The sequence below is a fragment of the Littorina saxatilis genome, linkage group LG12 (genome assembly GCF_037325665.1).
Source record: "Littorina saxatilis isolate snail1 linkage group LG12, US_GU_Lsax_2.0, whole genome shotgun sequence".
Taxonomy (NCBI): Eukaryota; Metazoa; Mollusca; class Gastropoda; order Littorinimorpha; family Littorinidae; genus Littorina; species Littorina saxatilis.
Window position 1 is genome coordinate 78,125,021 of NC_090256.1, and position 24,355 is coordinate 78,149,375.

The 24,355-nt window shown below is 42.3% G+C and overlaps 1 protein-coding gene across 2 annotated transcripts; it reads left to right on the plus strand.

Moving 5' to 3' along the window:
* Positions 1 to 10: 10 nt before the first annotated feature.
* On the plus strand, positions 11 to 19,901 carry LOC138982843 (KAT8 regulatory NSL complex subunit 3-like). 2 transcript variants are annotated; one of them, XM_070356213.1, is made up of 16 exons: positions 11 to 122; positions 2,476 to 2,789; positions 3,647 to 3,796; positions 4,819 to 4,909; positions 5,678 to 5,761; positions 6,189 to 6,290; positions 7,531 to 7,662; positions 8,716 to 8,934; positions 9,285 to 9,356; positions 12,129 to 12,203; positions 12,399 to 12,620; positions 12,961 to 13,143; positions 14,062 to 14,131; positions 14,822 to 15,204; positions 16,997 to 17,740; positions 18,484 to 19,901. In XM_070356213.1, the coding sequence occupies exons 2-16, from the start codon at positions 2,542 to 2,544 to the stop codon at positions 19,054 to 19,056; spliced, it is 3,348 nt and encodes a 1,115-aa protein (XP_070212314.1). In that variant the 5' UTR covers positions 11 to 122; positions 2,476 to 2,541; the 3' UTR covers positions 19,057 to 19,901. The 2 variants fall into 2 exon arrangements, with proteins under 2 accessions (XP_070212314.1, XP_070212313.1); XM_070356212.1 differs by having other exon boundaries at positions 12 to 122; positions 3,644 to 3,796.
* The last annotated feature ends 4,454 nt before the right edge of the window (positions 19,902 to 24,355 follow it).

The window sequence follows — 24,355 nt, forward strand, 5'->3', positions numbered from 1 at the left end:
TTGGGTTACAACTATTTTCGGGATATGTGAGGTCAAGGTCACAAGGGTGGGAAGCTTTCCGTTTTCCGGGGGAATAATTCTAACCTGAACAAAATGGCGGTGAAAAGAGTCTAAGATGGCAGGTATTGATTTTCGACCTGTATCCGTTGCAGATTGCTTTGGTGTATTTTTCTCTTGTTGTTTTGTTTCGATTTCTGACATGACGAAATATACCAGTAAGTTCGTCACACGGTAGATTCGTCACAGGTCCCCGGTAACTTCGCCACAGGCACAGTGACAGTAGTAGTCCGAGCGCGGCTGTTATGTAATTAAATTGTAATACAACCTTGCACCTCCCCCCCTCCCCCCCTCTCTCTCTCTCTCTCTCTCTCCCTCTCTCTCTATTGTTTATTCTCTCTCTCTCTCTTTCTTTCTCTCTCTCTCTCTCCCTCCACTTCCTTCCACCCCTCCCTCTCCTCACATTGAGTTTCTCTGCCTCCTTGACAGTGAGGTTTAAGTCATTGGACTCTCTCTCTCTCTCTCTCTTTCTCTTTCTCTCTCTCTCTCTCTCTCTCTCTCTCTCTCTCTCTCTCTCTCTCTCTCTCTCTCTCTCTCTCTCTCTCTCTCTCTCTCTCTCTCTCTCGCTCCCTCTCTCAGACTACAGGCTGTTGAGAACTGCTCAATGAGTAGCCTAGATCTCGGGTTTTAAAATAACAACGCTCGGACTGTGCCGTGTGAAAACTGCTCAGTTGAGAACTGCTCAATGAGTAGATCTCGCGTTTTAAAATAACAACGCTCGGACTGTGCCGTGTGAAAACTGCTCAGTTGAGCAGTTATCTACGTAATTAACACAAGACCACTATATAATGATGGACAAACTGGCAGTTGGCATAACAGCTCCAGATTCGCTATGGATAGTGCAGTCGATTGCATTGTGTGTCAGGTGGCGGTCACCAGTAGACAGGAGGCCTTGCTCTGTGATGGGCCATGTGGCAGATGGCAACACCGCATCTGTGGCATTGGTATTGACCGTGCAACTTATAGGCGTGCCGTGAGGGGAGATATTGAACTGGACTGGCGATGCCAGGACTGTGTGGCAGTGGCACAGTCAGAACTGTCTCTGACACAGCAGGCTGAGATGGAAGTTGTATGTTTTGTATGCTTCACTTGTATGTCAGAATTGATGGTACCTGATTTGAAAATAAAGTTGTTTAGGTGTGGACATTTGGATTATGTTTGAGATTCATCTCTCTCTCTCTCTCTCTCTCTCTCTCTCTCTCTCTCTCTCTCTCTCTCTCTCTCTCTCTCTCTCTCTCTCTCTCTCTCTCTCTCTCTCTCTCACACACACCCTCTCTCGCTCTCTCTCTCTCTCTCTCTCTCTCTCTCTCTCTCCCTCCCTCTCTCCCTCTCTCTCTGTCTCTCTCTCTCTATCTCTCTCCTCTCTCTCTCTCTCTCTCTCTCTCTCTCTCTCTCTCTCTCTCTCTCTCTCTCTCTCTCTCTCTCTCTCTCTCTCTCTCTCTCTCTCCCCCCTCTAGCTTTTTGTCATTAAAAATGTGAATCTTGAATCTCTCCCACAAATCAAACATCTGAAAGCATAAGCTCTAAGTATAAACACCCGCCCACCCTGCCGGTAACTTCGTCACCCGTGACGAATCTACCGTGTGACGAACTTACTCAAGTTACTGGTAGGCAAATATTTGTACCTACGTTGTTTGGCTTCATCACTCTACTCTGGTCTGTTTACGGTAACATAGGCAAAAAAAATAGGGTCGGTAGGTCGGGATTTTTTTAATTTTTTTCCAAAAAAACATATTTTGCCTAAGTTATTTTGCCAAAAAACAAAGACTTTTTAGTTTTTATATTTTTTTAAATTTTTAAATTTTTTTTTTCCCCAAATGCCAAAAAAAAGTCTAGGGTCGCGCGAAAAAATAGGGTCGGTCGGTATACCGTAAACAGACTTTTTTTTTTTGGCCTTAAAGAACAACAATGCAATACAATTAGTGAATTACAAAAATACAAGTTACAACAAATTTGCTGTTCTGCTAAATAAAATAAATAATGAATGACTAGGTACGTGTACTTGTATACAGATGTCTTATTTTGTTGAGGTTGATATGTTGTAAGTTAATATGGTAATCTTGAACGTTTGCGTTGTAAATTCAGAGCTCACATTGATTCAACGCCAATGCTATTGCTTTATCAATTTATCAAATTACAATTACATGGTTTCTCCTGCCTGTAAGTGTAAATCATCAAAATCTGTTTAATTTCTTATGAACATATCATATCAAAGCCATCTAAGATTTGTTTTTGTTTTTAGATTGAACCAGGTCAGGTTTTTGAGTAATTTCCTGGGCAAGCAGTTGAAGCACGATACACAAACGTACAACCTGGTCAGATTGTTGCCTCTAACTAGAATGCTCTTTTAGTTTTACCATTTTGTATTTGACCTTGAGTTATTGACAGTGACCCTGGTGTTAATTTTTTTTATTGCAGAGGTATGTAGCACGTTAAGCTTAAAAGACCAAACACCAGTGTACATGCAGTTTTGAACTGAGCAAAATGGCGCAGCAGGAAACCATCTCATCTATCCGGCATCGCTTTAGTGCCTCCACCTCCTCCTTCCTGACCCAGTTTGGGGGAGGGTGGAGTGGACCGGGGGGAGCAGAGCAGGAGATGGACGTGATAATGCTGGATCACGGCTATGCCAAACCCTGGTCCGCTCACCCTGACGCCAGCAACGCTCGCCCCGTCCGCATGCTCTTCATGCCCAAACAAACACGCTCTTCCACTCTGGACACTCTACAAGGGTAATGCAAACACTTTGTAAAATACAGTGGAACCCCCCTATTAACACCCCCCAATTTAAGACGTCCTCCCTTTTAAGAATAAGACCTTGCTTTTTCAGATGCTCTCTTCATAACCTCTGTAAATTTACCTCCATTTTAAGACTCCCTCCTTTTTAAGACCTAATTTTCTCAGATTGTTGAAGGTCGTAAAAGGGGGTTTCACTGTACACATTTGTTTAAATTCTATATATTCGCAGGCTGATTACTTTAACTACTGATTTTAAAAATAGGTTAGTTAGAAAAGCGCTTGTTTGATAAAAAAAAAAAGTAATGTTCAGGGAAAACATTCCTGTGACAATTGACATTGCAGATCTAGCTGCTTGAATGCTCAGGCCTGGGAATGATACACCTTTTGTCGTAAATACGATGAAGTCCTTTTTTAATTGTGTAAGAAAAGAGCCTCCGTGTGCCCTTAAAAATGCTTAAAACGCAAAATGTTCCCGTCAGTACGCCCAAACCACTTTTAGTTTGACTCATTCCCAGGCCTGAATGCTAAATTGCTACACCACAGCAGCCTTCTTTCTTTACAGAGACCTATCTTTAGACAAATTATGTGGATGTGGTTGTTTAAACTGAGCTAAAAAAATATTTCAAACACTTTAGTATAATATATATATTTTATTATTTATTTATATTATAAACAATATTGAAAAAAACAGACACAAAAACCATTTATTCCTTTTTCAAATATATATTGACTGCTGAGTCGTTAATTTTGTGCTGTTGGTAAGGGGCAGGCTTTGACACTTAAGTTTCATGCAATTGCAAATTCATTCCTGTTTCTGTGTAATCATGTTTATAATTCTCTTCTACAGCAGTGAACCACCAATTGATGTGGTGGATGTCCCACCAGCACCCTCTATGCCCTTTGACATCAACAAGGCCCGCAACCTGATGACGGAGTGTGAACGCCATGCATCTTACGCTCGTCCCGACAACCAGGAGGACTGGGAGGAAAAAATATCGAAGTAAGTTCAGAATCACTTCTGCTGGTTATTTACCCATCTAAAATCTCTCAGTCAAGGAAAAGAAACTATTGAAATAAAAAATGAAGAATAAAAAAACAAGAAAGGTAGGTTGTTGGAATGTTTGTTATTGACAAAGCAATACATTCACAGATATTTCGACCCAACGGTCTTTTAAATTTAAGTGAACAGACAAACAAATATTCACACAAAACTTATCTTGGAACGTTGGCAGTCTCTTTGTTTTTGGATTTATTGAAATAAAAACCAAAAACATTTAAACTGTGTCTTCAGTAGTACAAATTTTGGCTGAAAGGCTTTTTGTCTCAGTATCTGAATCCCCAATCCCCTTATAAAAATGTTCTTCCGCTCTAAGGACAGTGGCATTGTGAATAAAAAGTCCCACGTCCAAGTTCCAACTCATCATCTTTGTCTCGTTGTTTTGACTGTCATCACAAACACAATACATGTTATATTAAGATCCTTGGGTTTAGATGTCATGACTAAAATAACAAGAGGCGAAGCCTTCAAGGCTCACGTAAGAAATCGACAAACAGTAACACAAACTCAATCACTCCGTCACATACACACACACACAGTAAGCATAGGTGACACTGTGCAAGAAAGCGAGACACTAGATCTAGATCTGTCTGTCTGCATGTAGCCTACTTACAGGGACACGACTGCCAACTAGTCTCGGCCCGCTCAAAATAACAATGACCGAGACTTTCAGTAATTCCTTCGCGTGACGTCTAACCCTCTTACGTCATAATGTGACGTCTTCAAATGACGAAATGTTAAAGTTTCTACCACAGACATACACACGCACAAACACACACACACACGCACAAACGCACAGACAGACAAAGTTACGATCGCATTGGCTACACTTACGTGAGCCAAAAACCATTGACTGTCAGGTGGCTTTCTTTGTCTTAAAAGCTTGTTGTTGTTGTTGTTAATTTGGAGTATTTTTGTTTTTAACTTGTAATCATGTATATATTACAACAGCTGTGTTTTGTCAGACAGGGGTGGACCATCCAGCAGAATCGAGCGTTCACCAAGGTGATCAAGGCTCTTCAAGCTGACCGATTGGCTCGTCTTGCCATGGACTCAGTACGTCTTACAGTAATTTAACAGTCTCAAAATCTCTGAATAAACTTGTGGAAGTTTGTTCAAATATTTCTTCTTTTCCTTTCTCTTATCCACCAGGCCAGCTAGTCAGATGTCAATTTGAATGTTTGAGTGTTCTCTCTTAGATGGCAGGTAAATAATTCAAATATATCCGCTTATGTGACGGCAGGAACGAAAAGCCGTTCGATGCATGTTTGCACCAAAATGGTCGTTTGAGAAGACGATTTTCCTGCTGCTCTTCAACTTCTCTCATGAGTAAAGAATGGCACAGTTACACTGTTCCACGCAGAAAGTTTTAATTATTAAACTTGCTTGATTCAAGGATTATAGACAGGCTGGTTATTTCTTGACAAGGATATTGCCTCTCGTTGGGTTGGTTTTTAGGTTTTGCAAGTCAGAAAACAACACAGACATACTAAGAGTTGAATCTCAGACACATAGCCAGCACTTTTGGGGATACTCAAGATGATGAGTTGATTGGGTTTAGCAGTGATGAATTTTACATTTGATTGTTATTTTTGATATTGGGTGATTTGCATCAGATGCTGTTGTCATTAGCTTGCCCCTTCGATTATGCTAATAGCTCACAGTGTCAGTAGTATACAACAATTCAATTCCTTTGTCAAATATTTTAAAAGATGCTGTATTGTATTCAAGTGTTTTACTTGTAGCAAAGTTTAGGTGTACTTTATAACCCTTACGTGATATTACTATGAGCTTCCTGAAAACAACTGTGCGGTATACTACCAGGTGCCAAACGAGCCGATAGCACGCAGACAGCTGGTGGATAAAACGGCAAAGAGACTGCGACAGGCGCTGGCTAGTGTGGGATGGGTGAGTCAACCTGCAGCTCATATGCTCATGTTTTGAAGAATTTAGGAATTACGTTGTTTAATGAACATGTAGCCTCAACCTTAAGTTACTGTTCTTGATTCAAATATTGGATCTTATTTAGTGTATACATGTACATTTACTTACAGTCGAAAGAGTTATTGAAAATTAGACTTGTAAATACTACACGTCATGTATTACTTAGTAACAGTTAAGTTGGAAATGAAGAGTAAAAGAGTACACACAATTCTTTGAAATATGAATTTAACTTTAATGGTTTGCTTTAGTACATAATATGACTTTTCCTTCCATACGTTGGTATACATTGGCCTCAATATATAGCTATGTGGTCCTACATACGTTGTTTGATAGCACGTGTAATTATCTACAGCAAAGTTGTGTTGGCATGTGTGTCTTGATGGGCGTGCAGGACATGAACGTAGTGCAGTGGTTGCACCAGCTCATTCTGGACATGGTCAGCATCCACCTATTGGCGTCTTACCTGGATGCCTTGCAGACACTCAAATCAAAGGTCAGTACACTGGAACCTCTCTTTAAAACCCTCTTTTATGAGTCTCCCTCTGCTATAACACCTCATTTTCTCAGACTTTGTCTTCATTATGTCAGTCAATTTACCTACATTTTAAGACTCCCTCTCTATAAAGACCTACATTTTAAGACTCCCTGTCTATAAAGACCTACATTTTAAGACTCCCTCTCTATAAAGACCTACATTTTAAGACTCCCTCTCTATAAAGACCTACATTTTAAGACTCCCTCTCTATAAAGACCTACATTTTAAGACTCCCTCTCTATAAAGACCTACATTTTTCTGATTGTATGAGGTCTTAAAACAGAGGGACCACTGTACAATGGTACCTTGGCTTTTCCCACACCAAAAATCTGAGAAAATCATCTCATAAAAGAGAAGAGTCTTAAAGTTGAGCAGGATGTCGACATGATCTTGAATCAAAGCTTGTGTATCCATGTCAAAAACTACTTGAGTGTTTGTTCCTTAATCTTGCAAACTGTTATTATGCAGCTATTGTGCATTATGCAGTTTTGCAGTGTTTTGGTGAGTAACTGCCATTATGCAGTTATTGGGCATTGTGCAGTTATTGTGCATTATGCAGTTTTGCAGTGTTTTTGTGAGTAACTGCCATTATGCAGTTATTGTGCATTATGCAGTTTTGCAGTGTTTTTGTGAGTAACTGCCATTATGCAGTTATTGGGCATTATGCAGTTTTGGTGAGTAACTGCCATTGGGCAGTTATTGGGCATTATGCAGTTTTGCAGTGTTTTGGTGAGTAACTGCCATTATGCAGTTATTGAGCATTATGCAGTTTTACTGCAGTGTTTTGGTGAGTGACTGTCATTATGCAGTTATTGAGCATTATGCAGTTTTACAGTGTTTGGTTGAGTAACTGTCATTATGAAGTTATTGTGCATTTATTATGCAGTTTTGCAGTGTTTTGGTAACTGCCATTATGCAATTATTGAGCATTATGCAGTTTTGCAGTTTGGTTGAGTAACTACCATGGCATTATGTAGTTATTGAGCATTATGCAGTTTTGCAGTGTTTTGGTGAGTAACTGCCATTTTGCAGTTATTGAGCATTATGCAGTTTTACTGCAGTGGTTTGGTGAGTGAATTGACATTGACATTAATGCCAACTGCAGTGGTTTGGTGAGTGAATTGAAATTGACATTAATGCCAACTGCTGTGGTTTGGTGAGTGAAGTGACCTTGACATTAATGCCAACTGCTGTGCAGGTTCCCACACTGGTGGAGAAGATGGTGAGCGGAGCGCCTCCCAAGCATCCCAGTCTGTCCCAGGAGTCACTGGGGCTGCTCCTCAAACGACCTTGGGATCCCGTCAACAGCGTCCTCATGCAGCACAAACTGGTGAGGTCTTACCCACGACACATGAAGGTTTCAATGGAATTATGGTTTGAAAGTCTAAAGGGATCAACTGCTAGATAAAGTTATGGTGTGTGTGAGTGTGTGTGTGTTTCTGTTAGATCCTTCTTTAACTTTCTGTACAAATTGTTTACTGACTGGTGTCCTGTGTGTCTTCTTCTTCTTCTCCTGCGTTCATAGGCTGAAACTTTCACGTACACTCGTGTTTTAAAACGAGTGGGTTTTACGTGTATGACTGGTTTTACCCCGCAATCTAGGCAGCCATATGCCGCTTTCAGGGGAGTCCTGTGTGTCTGAATTGAAAAAGCCTTTGCAGATGTTGATGAGTACTATTTAGTTGCCTTTTTATAATTTTTTTACCTCAAGTTGCCAACAAGCCACTGTAGTCTCGAGCGTCATACACTACTCACAAAAAGTCAAGGAACACTTTTTATATTACGCAATGCACCATTCCGTCTGCCTGGGCGAGGCCTGTCTTGAACTAGTCCAGTGGCCTGGAAGCGCTGTCGCAGTCTTGTGATGACGGAGGGGGACACCAGAAGCCTTCTGGCAATCTCCCGTACGCCAACACCGTCTTGGAACCACCCTATGGCTCTTCCTCTGTCCAGCAGGCTTAACTTCTGTCGTCCGACCATCGTGATGTTGTGCCCTGGTCCGCACAGGCCCTGGCTTTTATTGAGTAACCAGTGACCAGTGTTCACAGTCAATGCATCAAGCTTCCACGTGCAGTGCATCATTTTGTCAGAAACACGCTATAGAAAAAAATGGTGAGTCAGCATAAAACGGTAACATTTTCCAACTTTTCACCAATTTTCAACGCTCAGCCACTGACGCCCGAGTAGCACGTGCAGCACACCAAGCCTGTACAACAAAGGCAGGAGTCCACTCTGTGCGTGTGTGTAAGATCAGCGTTGTAGCTTGCAAAGTTTTGACAATAGCATCGATTTGCAAAAACACATGAAAATGAAGGGTGTTCCCTAACTTTTTGTGAGTAGTTTACAAGAGAGGTTTTGCTAAACTGAATGGATTGGTTTGCAGAGGAAACTGCCCAACAACCCACTGCTGTTGCTGGCACCCAGCGGACCCACCCAGGGTAGCAGCAGCATGAGCGGTCAAGCCAAGCGCCTCAAGTTCTGGCAGGCGCATCTCAACACACTGGGCAAGACCATCACCGTCAACATGAGTGGTGGGAGCGGCGTCAGCACCGTGCTCTGTCTGGAGCAGATGATCGGAGCCCTGAGGACCAAAGTCCTGGAGGTGAGCATGACGGAAAATGCAGAGCAGAGAAGGAGCATGGATGATGTGCAAACAGCCTATGGATTTATTGCAGTTTAAGATTTGGGCTGTAGTCCCTAAGCGGAGTAATTTGCACATTTTTACTGTACTGTTAAGAGGAAGCAATAACTTGATTTCTTCCCTTCCGAAGTTAAGTGATAATGGCATCATAAGACTTTGTATGACTGGTTGCTGTGTATATATGACTTGTTTTCATCGGAGCTACATTTTCTTCCTTTTTATATTTGTGAAATCCCTTAGTCATTGGTTTACAAGAGCAAACTATCATGGACGTTGATATATATATTTTCAAATGTTTGTGTGTGTTGCAGCAAAAGAGTCACATTCAGAATCGGCCCATTGTGTTAGTCGGATGGAATGTTGGGGCTTTGGTTGCCTGTCATGTAAGTACATGATAGTATCATCATGGTGTGTATGTTTTATGTGCACGCGTGTCTTGGTGAGGTGACAAACACGAGCTAACTTTTTCAAATTGTGTCTTTCTTGTGGCAATTTGTTTTGCTAGTTATTATATTTCTTCATTCATTCTTTTTGTGTGTTTTTGTTTCTGCCTCACTTCCATCTGTGACTATCCTTCTCTGAATGCATGCATCCTGTCCTGTCCTGGCATTGCTGAATGCAAGGTTGAGTCAATTCTAAACAGATAGACGGCTAATGTTCCAGAATCTGTTCTTTTCTTTTTTCTTTCTTTCTTTTTTATCATTAAAAAAAAATTCAATAAACTTTACTCATTTACTTATTTATTCATTCATGTTGTTTATTAATTAATTAATTTATTCATCTATTTTGGGTCTTAGACTTTTAATTTCATAAGTATTGTTTTCTCGTTATAATGAACCTCCTAATACATGTATGTTTGTGTTGTACTGTATTTAAAACTTGAATAAAAATGTTTTAAACAAAATTAAAAAATTAAAAATGTTCCAAAATCAAGGAACCAAACTGGAAAGTCATGGTTCTCTGTTCTTATCTTCTCAATCTCATTGCCTGTTGCTCAGTCTTGTGAATGTTTTTTATTGTATTTTTTTTAAATTAGAAGATAGAGTTAAATGTTCCATGTAACGAACCTAGTATTTTGCTTGATTTTGTCAGTCTAATGTAAGGTTGATAGTACAAAGGTTTATCTGCAAGAGTTAGTGCTGCCTCCATGTTTCTTTCTGAAGAAGTGTGCTACCTCCAAGTTTGTTTCTGAAGAAGTGTGCTACCTCCATGTTTGTTTCTGAAGAAGTGTGCTACCTCCATGTTTGTTTCTGAAGAAGTGTGCTACCTCCATGTTTGTTTCTGAAGAAGTGTGCTACCTCCATGTTTGTTTCTGAAGAAGTGTGCTACCTCCATGTTTGTTTCTGAAGAAGTGTGCTACCTCCATGTTTGTATCTGAAGAAGTGTGCTACCTCCATGTTTGTTTCTGAAGAAGTGTGCTACCTCCATGTTTGTTTCTGAAGAAGTGTGCTACCTCCATGTTTGTTTCTGAAGAAGTGTGCTACCTCCATGTTTGTTTTTGAAGAAGTGTGCTACCTCCATGTTTGTATCTGAAGAAGTGTGCTACCTCCATGTTTGTATCTGAAGAAGTGTGCTACCTCCATGTTTGTTTCTGAAGAAGTGTGCTACCTCCATGTTTGTTTTTGAAGAAGTGTGCTACCTCCATGTTTGTTTGTGAAGAAGTGTGCTACCTCCATGTTAGTTTTTGAAGAAATGTGCTACCTCCATGTTAGTTTTTGAAGAAGTGTGCTACCTCCATGTTTGTGTCTGAAGAAGTGTGCTACCTCCATGTTTGTTTCTGAAGAAGTGTGCTACCTCCATGTTTGTTTCTGAAGAAGTGTGCTACCTCCATGTTTGTTTGTGAAGAAGTGTGCTACCTCCATGTTTGTTTTTGAAGAAGTGTGCTACCTCCATGTTTGTGTCTGAAGAAGTGTGCTACCTCCATGTTTGTATCTGAAGAAGTGTGCTACCTCCATGTTTGTTTCTGAAAAAGTGTTCTACCTCCATGTTTGTTTCTGAAGAAGTGTGCTACCTCCATGTTTGTTTCTGAAAAAGTGTGCTACCTCCATGTTTGTTTACCTCCATGTTTGTTTCTGAAGAAGTGTGCTACCTCCATGTTTGTTTCTGAAAAAGTGTGCTACCTCCATGTTTGTTTACCTCCATGTTTGTTTCTGAAGAAGTGTGCTACCTCCATGTTTGTTTACCTCCATGTTTGTTTCTGAAGAAGTGTGCTACCTCCATGTTTGTTTACCTCCATGTTTGTTTCTGAAGAAGTGTGCTACCTCCATGTTTGTTTACCTCCATGTTTGTTTCTGAAGAAGTGTGCTACCTCCATGTTTGTATCTGAAGAAGTGTGCTACCTCCATGTTTGTTTCTGAAGAAGTGTGCTACCTCCATGTTTGTATCTGAAGAAGTGTGCTACCTCCATGTTTGTTTTTGAAGAAGTGTGCTACCTCCATGTTTGTGTCTGAAGAAGTGTGCTACCTCCATGTTTGTTTGTGAAGAAGTGTGCTACCTCCATGTTTGTTTCTGAAAAAGTGTTCTACCTCCATGTTTGTTTCTGAAGAAGTGTGCTACCTCCATGTTAGTTTTTGAAGAAGTGTGCTACCTCCATGTTTGTTTCTGAAGAAGTGTGCTACCTCCATGTTTGTTTTTGAAGAAGTGTGCTACCTCCATGTTTGTTTCTGAAAAAGTGTTCTACCTCCATGTTTGTTTCTGAAGAAGTGTGCTACCTCCATGTTTGTTTCTGAAAAAGTGTTCTACCTCCATGTTTGTTTCTGAAGAAGTGTGCTACCTCCATGTTTGTTTCTGAAGAAGTGTGCTACCTCCATGTTTGTTTACCTCCATGTTTGTTTCTGAAGAAGTGTGCTACCTCCATGTTTGTTTACCTCCATGTTTGTTTCTGAAGAAGTGTGCTACCTCCATGTTTGTATCTGAAGAAGTGTGCTACCTCCATGTTTGTTTCTGAAGAAGTGTGCTACCTCCATGTTTGTTTCTGAAGAAGTGTGCTACCTCCATGTTTGTATCTGAAGAAGTGTGCTACCTCCATGTTTGTTTCTGAAGAAGTGTGCTACCTCCATGTTTGTATCTGAAGAAGTGTGCTACCTCCATGTTTGTTTCTGAAGAAGTGTGCTACCTCCATGTTTGTATCTGAAGAAGTGGAACTGTGTGTGCAGGTGTCCTTGGTAGAATCCGTCAGTGCAGTTGTCTGCCTTGGATTCCCTTTTACCGGAATCCACGGACCTAGAGGGGTGAGTTTTTGTGGAGTGGCATGCCAGTGTCCTGTTAAATCTGTTTGAAAGAGTTTGGCTGGTGCCAGTCAGGATTTTATCCTCATTGCTGCAGCAAAGGCACAGCCCTGAAATAACCCTGTGGAAGAGAAGTCACATACGGAAAGAAGAGCGAACATTTGAGGTTCCATGATCCCATTCTATTGTACATAACAGGACTGTGAAGATCCCTTGCTGGCCAGCCAGACGCCGACGCTGTTTGTCATCGGTCAGGACTCCAGCGACGGCTCCATCGACCAGCTGCAGGACCTGCGGGAACACATGCGTGCCGAGACCGGCATGCTGGTAGTGGGTGGGGCAGATGAACAGCTACGACTTTCCCACAGGAAGAAGCGGGAAGAGGGGCTGACACAGGCCATGGCCGATCGCTGGATCATTGTGAGTGGTTGCCATTTGACTTGTAGGCATGACACTTTAACACCAATAGCGTTTTTTCAATGAGGAAGAAGGTGGAGTAGGGTTGTTTTTTTTGCGACTGCTGTGTTCTTTTTGGTATTTAATAGTTTTGGGTCTTTTCTTTGTTTTCGACTGCTTCTTCTTCAATGTTTCTGCTAAGTGGTAGGTTTTTCTTCACATTTCCAGATTGCAGTATTTTGCAACATTTATTTTTAAAGATTTGCAGGGGGGGGGGGGGGGTTGGCATTCTTTGAGACATTTTTACAATTTCACCATACCATGCCTGGTAAAGTAAGGAGATTTTTTTCTCTCCGATTCTCAGGAAGAGGTGAACCAGTTCCTGGGCAGCATTCTGTCGATGAACGCCGGGTCCCCTGAGCACCCTCTGCCGGAAGTCACTCAGACCCAGATAGATCCTCGTAGGAAACGAAAACGTAAAGTAGCCGAGCTGATTGGCGCCACCGACAGTAACTTGCCAGCCACACTTGGCCTGTTAGGCTCTGAGGTAAGCACGCCACTGTCAGTGAAGTGGAACTCCCATTTTAAGACTGCGTAAAGTTTGAAAAAATCATGTCTTAGAAATGGAGGTAGTTTTAGACTGGAGGTATGTTTACAGTTGTGTGCAAGTATGTGTCGCATGGACATGGAGGTATATTTACGCACGCATGCTTGCGAGCGAGCGCGTACGCACGTATACACACACATACACACACACACACACACACACACACACAAATGCATGCATGCACTCACACACACATGCACTCACACACAGACACACACACACACACACATACACATACCCACACTCTCTCTCTCTCTTTTCAACACTAGCACTAGCACATACATGTACTTAAAAGGTATGATCACAAATTCATGAATATAATATACCTAAGAGACTCTTGGACTTGGAACAGGAATTTTGAGGAAAAAGCATCTTAACAACTGGGTTCCACTGTACCGTAATCCATCCTTTTTTCTAAGACTGTTTGTTTTGTTTAACTTTTAGACTTTGATGCAGGCATTACACTTTACAGCTGAGAGTTGACCATTCTCATTTGGATTTTGGACACAGCATGGATCATTCATTTCAAACCATTTCAAACTATCAAGAAAAAAATGTCCTGAGCTAAACATAATGACTAGTCCTTTTTGCATCCAGTCTCATGCATTTAAAAAAAAATGTATTTAAAAAATAAATGGATAGAAAACATTGTACAGTGGTACCTGTGATGAAAGGACACCCTTTGGACCATGCAAAAGTGTCCCTACATTGGAGGTGGCCTGTCATGACAGGCATATTTTGGTAGAGATAATAGAAGGGACAACAGAAGCTGTCCTTTTAAGGGAGGTGTCCTCTTATCAAAGGGGCCACACATCACAGGTATCACTGTACTGATGGTCTCGTTGTTTATGTTGACAGGCCGCAATGCTGGGCAGCGGAACGGGACGTGTGTCCAAGCGTGGCGGGAAAGCAGCACGCCAGATGGCAGGTACTGGACGACCTGGGCTGTCTGCAGGTCTCTTTTCATTCCTCTTCTGCTCAGTGCTACCAGGAGCAATTGAAAACAAAATCAAGACCATGTATCGAACTGACGTGTGCACTGTGAAATCATTATTAGGGTTTTCTGTAGGAAGATGAGGCTTAAAACAGTGCAGTGTTAAGCATTTGTGATGGTTGTGATAACAACATGTCTGTTTGTTTTTAGACCTTTATTTGACCTATGCATTTTTTTAAATTTTTTTTTATTGCATTTGACCTGTTTGTTTGTTTGTTTGTTTGAAAATGGTTTGCTTGTTTATTCAACATTTATTTCACTTATATACATTTTCTCTGATTGCATAATTATGCCCTTTTTTGTGTATTTATATTTGTTTGTTTGTTTTTGTTTTTTGTTTGTGGTCTTTCTAACTTTATCTGTATTATTAATCTGATTGCATTTAGCATTTTTACTACTCGTGTCTGGATTATTTAGCATATGTATTACAGTTTTTGATTGTCTAAGGACATGATGTAAGACGACGCATTGTGCATCAAACCTTTTATCTTTGTGAAATAAAGTTCAGTCAGTCAGTCTGTCCTAGAACAACTGTTTGAACTTTCTGTTCCTGATGTACATTTCAGCATAAATTGCTCCAAAACATGACCATACAAATTAACTCTGAATATGTTGTTTCCCCAGAACGCGGTCGGGGTGGCCCCAAGAAGCGACAGTGCCGAGGCGGGATGGGAGGCGGGGCACGCAAGAGGATGGCTCTGGGGATGGGTCAGCTGGGGGCACGAGGGGCGGGGTCTTCCGGCGGCCTGCATGCAGCCACCACAGCTACACTGTCAGCCGTCACCACCGCCCCGGAACTCTACGGACTGCTGCAGGGAATCCCCATCAGCCGCGCTAAGGAGGGCGACTCTGTGCTCCTGGGGACGGGGAGGTCACTCATGTCCATACCGCGCACCAAGCTGCTGGCCTTTAGCAAGCTGAAGGAGGAAGGAGGAGAGGGCAGTGGGGCAGGGTCGGGGACAATGTCCGCTACAGTACTGGCATCAGCCTTGAGAAGCAGCGGGGAGGTGGGTAATCGGGTGTGTAGGTGTGTCACTCAATAGATCAGTCCGTTATCATTCATTCATTTCTCCCTCTGTTTAAAGGCCGCCCCAAGTCTGCAAAATGTATGTCTTATATTAAAAGACAGGGAGTTGTAAATAGAGGTAAATAAGTTATAAAGAGGAAGTCTGAGACAAATAAATCTTCTTCTTTTTCTTCTGCGTCTATGAGCTTAAACTCCCACATACACTGGTATTTTAGTACGAGTGGATTTCTACATGTATGGCTGTTTTTACCCCTGCTATTTACGTTGCCATTACCTGCTATTCAGACTTGGTCGTGTGACAGACGTTTTCTTCCACACGAGATTACGTTGATTGTCTAACGAAGCCGTCAGGCTGAGTTAGACATCAGCTAATCGAGTGTGGAAGAAAACTCTGTCACACGACCAAGTCGGAATAGCATTTATGTTTCACAGCTTCAACAGAGGAGAGAACAAACACGTTTTGCGTACTCACGCTTGATAAACCTAAACACAGGAGCAGCCATTGTGGAGAGATCTACTTTTTGACGAAAGTGACCGAACAACTATAAATGACGTCTCGGTATATGTGAATGACGTCACAGTCATCGTCACAGTCTGTATCTTTTGAAGCATCGCAATCTTCATGACGTCTTTCTGTGTCTGCATCCGCGAAATGTTTGTTCTTTCCGGGATCTTTGTCATCTATGTTCAGAACTCTGTCCTTCCAGTTTCAGACTAACAGGCCTCCTGAGCGAGCCACTTTCCAAGGGCAGCTAAATTCGCGTATGGAAACAGTACTGTTGTCTTGGATGCCGTTTTCAGTATTCTCAGCGTTGAAGAATTTGTAAAGAGAAGAAACGATAACAGCAGGAGAAATAAAAGTTGTGTGTGCATTTTGGGGTTTTTGGAGGGACGATTTCGAGTTTGAATCCGTTCTTGCACATGCTCCAAAGCGTGTAACATACAATCTTGCACACGTTTGCTTTAGTAGTGGCAAAGAAGGAAAGCGTGTGACATAAATCTTCTTCTTTTTCTTCTGCGTCTATGAGCTTAAACTCCCACATACACTGGTATTTTAGTACAAGTGGATTTCTACATGTATGGCTGTTTTTACCCCTGCTATTTAGGTTGCCATACTTTGTTTTCGGGGGGGCGCAAGCTTGGTATTTTCTTGTTTCTATTACCCATCAAACTCTTACATGGATTACAGGATCTTTTCTTTGCTACTTGGTCTTGTGCTTGCGTGTACACATGCAGAGGAATTAGGCACTAGCAGGTCTGCACAGTTGACCCGGAGATAAGAAACATTTCCACTCATTACCCACTAGGTGCAGCTGGGATTTGAACACTCAATCTTCCACATGGTAGACTAGTATCTTATCCACAAGGCTAATGCGCCTGTGTAAGAAAAAAGGAAAAGATCTTAAATTATAGCAAGTATTTTGATAGAGGATCTGAAAACTTTCACTTTAATCCAAGTAAAATACTGGTTACTGCAAACAGTATCTTGTTTTTAATTGGTTTCTGTTTGCTGTTGCGATGAATGTTTCATACTGTCATACAGCTTATGATAAATTGAGATTCGTTGTAATTTCCTGTAAATGTTGAAGAAAGAGTTTTTTTTATAATTATAGTTTTTGTTGTTATAGATAGGGGACAAGGACAAGCTGTCCCAGCATCTGTTTGCTGTTGCAATGAATGTTTCATACTGTCATGCAGCTTATGATAATTTGCTATTGAGATTCGTTGTAATTTCCTGTAAATGTTGTTACTGTTGTTATTGTTGTTACTAGATGGGAGACAAGGACAAGCTGTCCCAGCAGATACTGGTGAGGACGGGGGGACCTGCAGGCACCCCGATCACCATCCCCATCTCCATGGCCCCGCGGCTGGTGGCAGGGGGGGTGGGGGTCAGCTCCCCCCTGGTGCACATTACGGGGGCCAGCAGCTCCTCTCACATCCACCAGCTGCTTTCCACGTCCATGGCCCGGGCCGCTGGCACCATCACCACCACCGCCACCGGTCATCAGCCTGCCCTCCTCATCAACACCATGGCATCCGCCTCAACCCCCGTTAGTGGGAGCGCAGAAAAAGAAGCGCCAAAAAGGGCAGAGCAGTTGGACAAAATCGGTGCGCAAAAACCAAAGCCGGAAAAGATGGATGTGAATGCGGGTCAGGATGGAAAGGAAGGCGGCAGAGATTTAGTCCTGGCCAGCATCCAGAGCTCGCAGTACCATGACTTCCCGCTGACCACAGCGTCACTGACCAACCCGGCCTCGGTGCTGACCCAGACTTCGCTGACTAGCCCCCAGACCCAGGCCCCCCTCTACACCACCTCCCCCGCCGTGGTGTTCAGTCAGGCTCCCCTCCCCACTCCGGCCACTGTGCTCATCCAGACCAAGGCCGGGGATGGTCAGTCAGCGTCCCCCTCCCCCTCCTCCTCCTCCTCCCTGGCCAAGCCCACGATGATGCAGCTGGCCGTCTCCAAGAGCCTCATCAACTCGGCCAGCATTGCTGGATCCTCCATCCTGGGCAAGGTACAGGCATGACAAATAGAGAATACTACATGGCTTGCTGTGTCGTACCAGATTTACACAAGTTGCTTTTTTAAATATTGAAATGCGAGCCTTTCAGTATTTGAAAAAGCAGCGCGTGTAAATCTGGTACGACACAGCAAGCCATGTAGTATTCTGGTTATCCTACATACTGTACTTGCCTGTCTTTTGCTCAAAACGTCCCGCAGTCGAGGCGGTCAAATTGAAGACGCGTCTTATGGAAACTCGATCTCTTCCAAAGCCTCGTGAATTCTTGACGTCAAAGCAAAAACACGTCACTCTAGAAAGTATAGAGTGACGTTAAGTCCTCAAAATTCTTCCAGGGAAAACAGCAAGGGTAAAAATGTTCCTACAAGGGCGTTTGTCTCGGTGACTTTTTCATCATAAGCAGTGGAAAATTAGGTCCCTGGCAGACTGGTTTGACATGGTCTCATTTACATAATATTCCCACTAGTGAGTTGAACGATATTGTTATCTCATGGATGGTCTCTCCCACGTATGTAGGATAATCTTTTTTTCCTTCTTGTGCTGGGAATTCTTCTTCTGAGCCTTGTTGGATAATTGCATCAAAACCTGTTTGGAGTTTTTTCAGTGTATTCGCTATAGACAGGTAGTCAGTTGAGCACGTATTTGTTTTTCACATGGAAAATGGAAAAAGTTTATTGTTTTTGAAGCTGTAAGCTACACTAGTCATTTGTGCGTTGTCATTGCCTTTGTTGGTTCAGGTGGTGGCTGGAAGCGTCACCCAGGCGGGACAGACAGGGTCGCCCATAGCAACCAGCTCCATCTTGGGAGGCCGGAGTGCAGTCTTGATCTCCACCACCATGGCCAAGTGTCTCACGTCGGCCTCTTCAGCCACGCTGCTGAGCAAGGCAGGAGGGGAAGGCGGGTCCTCGTCCACAAGCTACGTGGTCAACAGAGAGATGCTGGGCAAAGTGTCATCAGTGCTGGAGTCTGCGCCAAACGTTCGTCACACCACTCAGCCGTCCGGTGGCACCTCCCTCGTCACCGGCCCTTTCTCTGTGGCCAAGGGCAGCGTCATTAACGCTCTCGCTGTGGCAAAGTCCCAAGCTTCCTTTCCTGCCACCAACATCCCTTCCACAACCACATCTGTTCCTGCGGTGACCACATCAGCGTCAACTCCGTCAGCGTCTGCAGGGTCTACGTCTGGCAGTGGGAGAGGGGGCCACAGGTCGGCCACTTCTGTGTCCTATTCCTCCAACGCCAAACCTGTCTTACCCACTGTCGCCTCCACAAGGACTCGAAGGATTCGAATCCCTAAGCAGTATGACCTGTAGAAATGAAGTGTGCTTTGAGATTCAAGACTGAACTTCTAAAAAAAAAGTTTGCTTTGGGATGTGAGAATTTCCGTCTTGACCATTTCGTTGTGCTGTGACAAATGCAAGCTGTGGGGATGCAAGGTTAAGCTTTTGTTGTGAAGTGAGCTTACCGACGCTTAAAACTCGCAGGACCACTTGGTACAGAGAAGATAACTCTGTCATTCAAATGTGAAGATAACAGTTTTGAGTCACCCCACCATATAGGCAGCTATATTCTGACTTCGGCCGACAAGGGAGAACGAAAAAAAAAGTCTGCTGCAGGAAGTGAAACTTTCAGACTTAAAGGTGGTCGTCTACATTTTTGCTTTTTTCAATAATCTTATGGTTAGATTTTGCTAAAAAGTTATGTCAGATGATGAATGAACCATGGTGAAAAAAGTTATAGAAAAAAAAATATATGTAAAAAAAGATTTTATTTTTCATTTTTTGGTTAGCGTGACTCACGCTTCCAATATTTTGTTTTCTGTTTGCTGAGAACATGTGCTTTGCCTAAAAATACGGACCAATCAAATTCAAGTCACTATGCTTATAGCCACGCCCAAACAAGTGCAGCAACACTGGAGTCCACGCTTTTTTTTAAACGCACGAAATGCACGGGATTTGAGAGGAGTTTTGCGCTAGGCATTTTCCAAATAAGGATATCCTACTATGAGTACTACGCCGGAATACTACAATGAAGGAAAAGTAGAGTGTCCATGTAATTTACTTTGGATTCATCGTTGTTTACCACCATTTGTGTTCACCGTTTAAAAAAGACAGTGTTGCCTGTAGAAGTTTATAAACGCATTCTTGTTACACAGCAATCTTAGTTTTGTCCCTGATTGTATTTATTGAACAGATCTGAGGGCAAGATGCGACATGTTTCAAAATGACTGAGGGATAATGTGATTGTGTGTGTGCGGTCGCGTGTATGCATGTGTGAGTGCTTGTGTGTGTGATCATGCGCAGTAGTAGCACAGAACTCAATCAATCAATCAATCAATACGAGGCTTATATCGCGCGTATTCCGTGGGTACAGTTCTAAACGCAGGGATTTATTTTTTAATTTTTTAAAAAATTTTTTATGCAATTTATATTGCGCACATATTCAAGGCGCAGGGATTTATTTATGCCGTGTGAGATGGAATTTTTTTTACACAATACATCACGCATTCACATCGGCCAGCAGATCGCAGCCATTTCGGCGCATATCCTACTTTTCACGGCCTATTATTCCAAGTCACACGGGTATTTTGGTGGACATTTTTTATCTATGCCTATACAATTTTGCCAGGAAAGACCCTTTTGTCAATCGTGGGATCTTTAACGTGCACACCCCAATGTAGTGTACACGAAGGGACCTCGATTTTTCGTCTCATCCGAAAGACTAGCACTTGAACCCACCACCAAGGTTAGGAAAGGGGGGAGAAAATTTCTAACGCCCTGACCCAGGGTCGAACTCGCAACCTCTCGCTTCCGAGCGCAAGTGCGTTACCACTCGGCCACCCAGTCCACACCTATGCAATGTGCGTGTTGTGTTTGTACAGTGTTGATTGCAATAATACATTGTTAACAGTTGTTTGTTGTATGTTTATCAGGGTTTGCTAGTGTGTGATAGGGTTCGTGTCCGTCTGTAGATGTTAGTTTCTTTGTTAGTCCTGTGTTGACAACTCTTCGACAAGCGCTTAGAACTGTACCCACGGAATACGCGCTATATAAGCTTCATATTGATTGATTGATTGAACGTCAGTGTTTTTGTCTTTTTTGATCAGACATGTATATGAGTTGTTCTTCAGTACTGGTGACAGAAAGGGGGAAAAGTGGTCAAAATTCAAATCTCTAGTTTTGTTTTTGAAATATTATTTATATAGCTTTTCATAAAGCAGAAATACTGTAGTATCTGATGTACATAAGAAAAAATCACTGGTTCACATGGTTCCTACATAATCTAACTTTTAAAGCTGGTTCTTGTGTGTCTGTGTGTGTGTTTGTATGATGACGATAGGATCCGAAACGGCTGCACGGACTGAGACAGGAATTGCAGAGAATGTTCTTTGCCACTCGAGTCGTGTCATAGGGTACTTTTGGAATAGCAAATTTGAACAGATTCTTTAAAAAACGGCGGAAAACATTATATACCCTGTGAGCTATCGAGGATCCTCCCCGTCTGGGCTGTCGAAACATGGTCTTGTTAAAAGACGTTTTCAAATGGTTAACGGGGAGATACACTCGAAGCGCATTTAGCGAAGTAATGTTGCCAAATCATCAAAGATCAACCTTTCACTACACGGATCGATGCACACAGTCGAAATAGATGTGACTTTGACACAACCGAAGACTACTTACTAGCAGACTAGCAGACGACAAACAGAGCAATCACTGATCTAAATATTTAGATCAGTGAGAGCAATCCGTTGAAGGACAGTTACTCCGCTTATTCGTCTTCAGTTAAGCTTATTTCCCCTGCCATAAGTTTCCTTGCAGATCTGCAATCACGTAGTGAAATGAACTATTGTCATCGGAAGATTCTTCTCAGTCAATGATCGAAGCACAGTAAGTTTTATGCCGACAGAATTCACTTTGGGACAACACGACGATTGACTTCATTTATGAGCCCAAAGGTAACAATATCGACAAGGATATACGCATTTGACATTAAATGAAACATTCATAGACAGTTTCCAACTCACCAGATCTGCCAAAGAGTCTTCATTCATGAAAAACGATGATTTTAATCAGACAGGTATCGGAAACAATCTCTAGGTAACCTGCGTTTCTCCTTCCGAGGCGACGTGACAGCCCCACATTTGTTTGTTTATGGCTGTTTATCGCGAAACAACACAGTTGATATTTGTGTGTAAAATATCATAAATGTGTGGCGTGTAATCTCCGAATCAGTTCGTTATCTGCGTTTCGATGGTAATTCAGTCAGAGTGGAGTTACTTTGAATCGAAGGCGAGGGTAACCTGCGTTGCATGTGTGACGGCGTGAACAAATTTGATTGCAATATTTTATACAGGAAGTAAATTTCAATGATTCTGGCTCAGTCTTTTAGATCTGTTATGCAGTGTTTTGGTAGTGTAACTCCTTTTCTACTATGAAGCTCATTTGGAGTGATAGGCTGATCGAAGTGGGGTACCCTATGTGTGACATCAGCCGTATGCAGATTACGCCTCAGAACACTCGCATTTGCAACATTTCAAGAACTGCATCAGTTTTATTTGATACTATTTAAACAAAAACAGCACAGACACGACTATTATCAACAACACAGAACGGGAGGTAAGTCGGCAAAGACACTCCTAGTGTGCGTTCCCGTTTTTGGTCACCATTTTTGCTAGCATTTTCACAGTAAATCTTAACATTTCCATATCTATTGAATGATAATTGTATTTTCTTTGATTGTGGCGATTCTCCTATCTCTCTGGCATGTACTGGGTGCTTTGTGACAAGTTTTTGCCTTGGACTGTATTAAAAAATACGTCCGTGTGAGCTGACCCCCACTTGTCACCAGTAGCAAAGAACAACTCATATAATTACATGTATGTTGTGATTGTGTGTGACAGTGTGATTGAGCATTCACTGTGCTTTTCAGCTAACACACAAGCTCAAAATTTTTTTTTTAAACCCCAGAGAATAATTTACTGTTCAAAATGTTACAAAGTTTGAATTAAATAAAACCATTTTGTGTCCAAAAACTATATTGAAAGCGTTGCAGATGCTTACATGGAGATGCACTAGCCAAGCAACATCAATAAAAACATGAGAAAAGAAATACAAGTGACGCCTTTCTCATAGAAATTTGTTTGCAATCAACCAAAAATTATGTACCTGGGCAATTTGGAGCTGTGTGCTTGTTTGATTCTTCGATTCAGAAGGTCTAGGATGATTCAGAGAGATTTTCTATTTTATTTTTTGATTTATGAGGTCTAGGAAGTTATTTCCAATTATGAGCATGTCAGTTCAAGTAAGAAACCTGTTGTAAATGCTGTTTCATAATGCCTGCGCAGTGTGTCTGTGAACTGAAAAGTGTAATGCATAGACCACAATCGTGTCTATTTCAGCATGAAGAGACTGATTGAAACAAGACACGTTTTTATTGTGGAGAACAGTATTTGCAGAGCATCCAGATCTGCAAGCTCCCCTGATCCTTCAAACACACACACACACACACACACACACACACACACACACACACACACACACACACACACACACACAAACTGACAAGCACTGACACTCACACATACATACACTCACACACACTCACGGACTCACACACACAGTGACACACAAACACACACTGACACACAGACACACACACTGACAAACACACACACACACTGACAAACACACAGACACAATTCTGGAAAAAGTAGTTTGTAGCACAGGAGCCTTTGTTGTGACTAGCATTTTGCCCTACTGTGAACGCTACCGACACAGTCGTTTCTGGTCCTAGCGATCGCCTTGCAATGCAGTGGGAGTAGCACGCTTCCATGCATGGAAAGGGCTCTTCTTCCCTGGCTTTTTTTATTTTTTTATTTTTATTTTTATTTTTACCTGTGGGGGTTATTGGGCTATTCGTCTGTGGAATTTGGCGCACAGATTGGCCAGGCACATGTTAAAGTTCACACCAATTTGAGGCAAATCGGTCAAGAAATGCAAGAGCGAAAGAAAAAAAAAGCGATTTATCGATATTGTTTATCACTTCAGCATTTGCATAGCAAATTTCATTCCATTTACTTTACTTTATTATCCGGGCCAATGCAGGGACATTCGAGTCGCTTCCTCCCAATGGAAAGCTAGCAGCAACAGCAGTCGCACTACCCAGGTGTGTGCCGTCTGGATGTCCGTTTGGATACCGTCTCTTCGTCTCCACATAACGTTGACCCGTGTCCGTCCCGAGAGGTGTGCCATAGGGATGGCAAGTGTCATGCCAATTTTTCAGGCAAATCGGCCGAGAAACATCAGATATAAGCGATCAAACGTGTGACAGACTGATACCGATAGACTGACGGACAGAGGCCTTTTTATTTAATAAATTAGAGGACAGGTTGTTACGAGAAGGCTGTGATACAGAATGGGGCTTCGATCCGGTGGCCCCGTCCACGTAGACACTTTAATACAAGCTCTTGTAGATCGCACAGTATGCCAACACTCTGTTACAACTGAAAGAAATCCGGCTGATGGATCTGGTATTTATTGATCAGTTTCAGTCCTCAAAGAAACGGTAAAACCATCAATCACTGAGTCCACACAACGGAAACGCGCGTACAAG

Coding starts and splice junctions, on each gene's coding strand:
- LOC138982843 (XM_070356212.1), top strand. CDS start 2,542: ATGGCGCAGCAGGAAACCATCTCATCTATCCGGCATCGCTTTAGTGCC. Junction 4,910..5,677: donor CTCGTCTTGCCATGGACTCA/GTACGTCTTACA, acceptor GTATACTACCAG/GTGCCAAACGAGCCGATAGC. Junction 12,621..12,960: donor TGGCCGATCGCTGGATCATT/GTGAGTGGTTGC, acceptor TCCGATTCTCAG/GAAGAGGTGAACCAGTTCCT.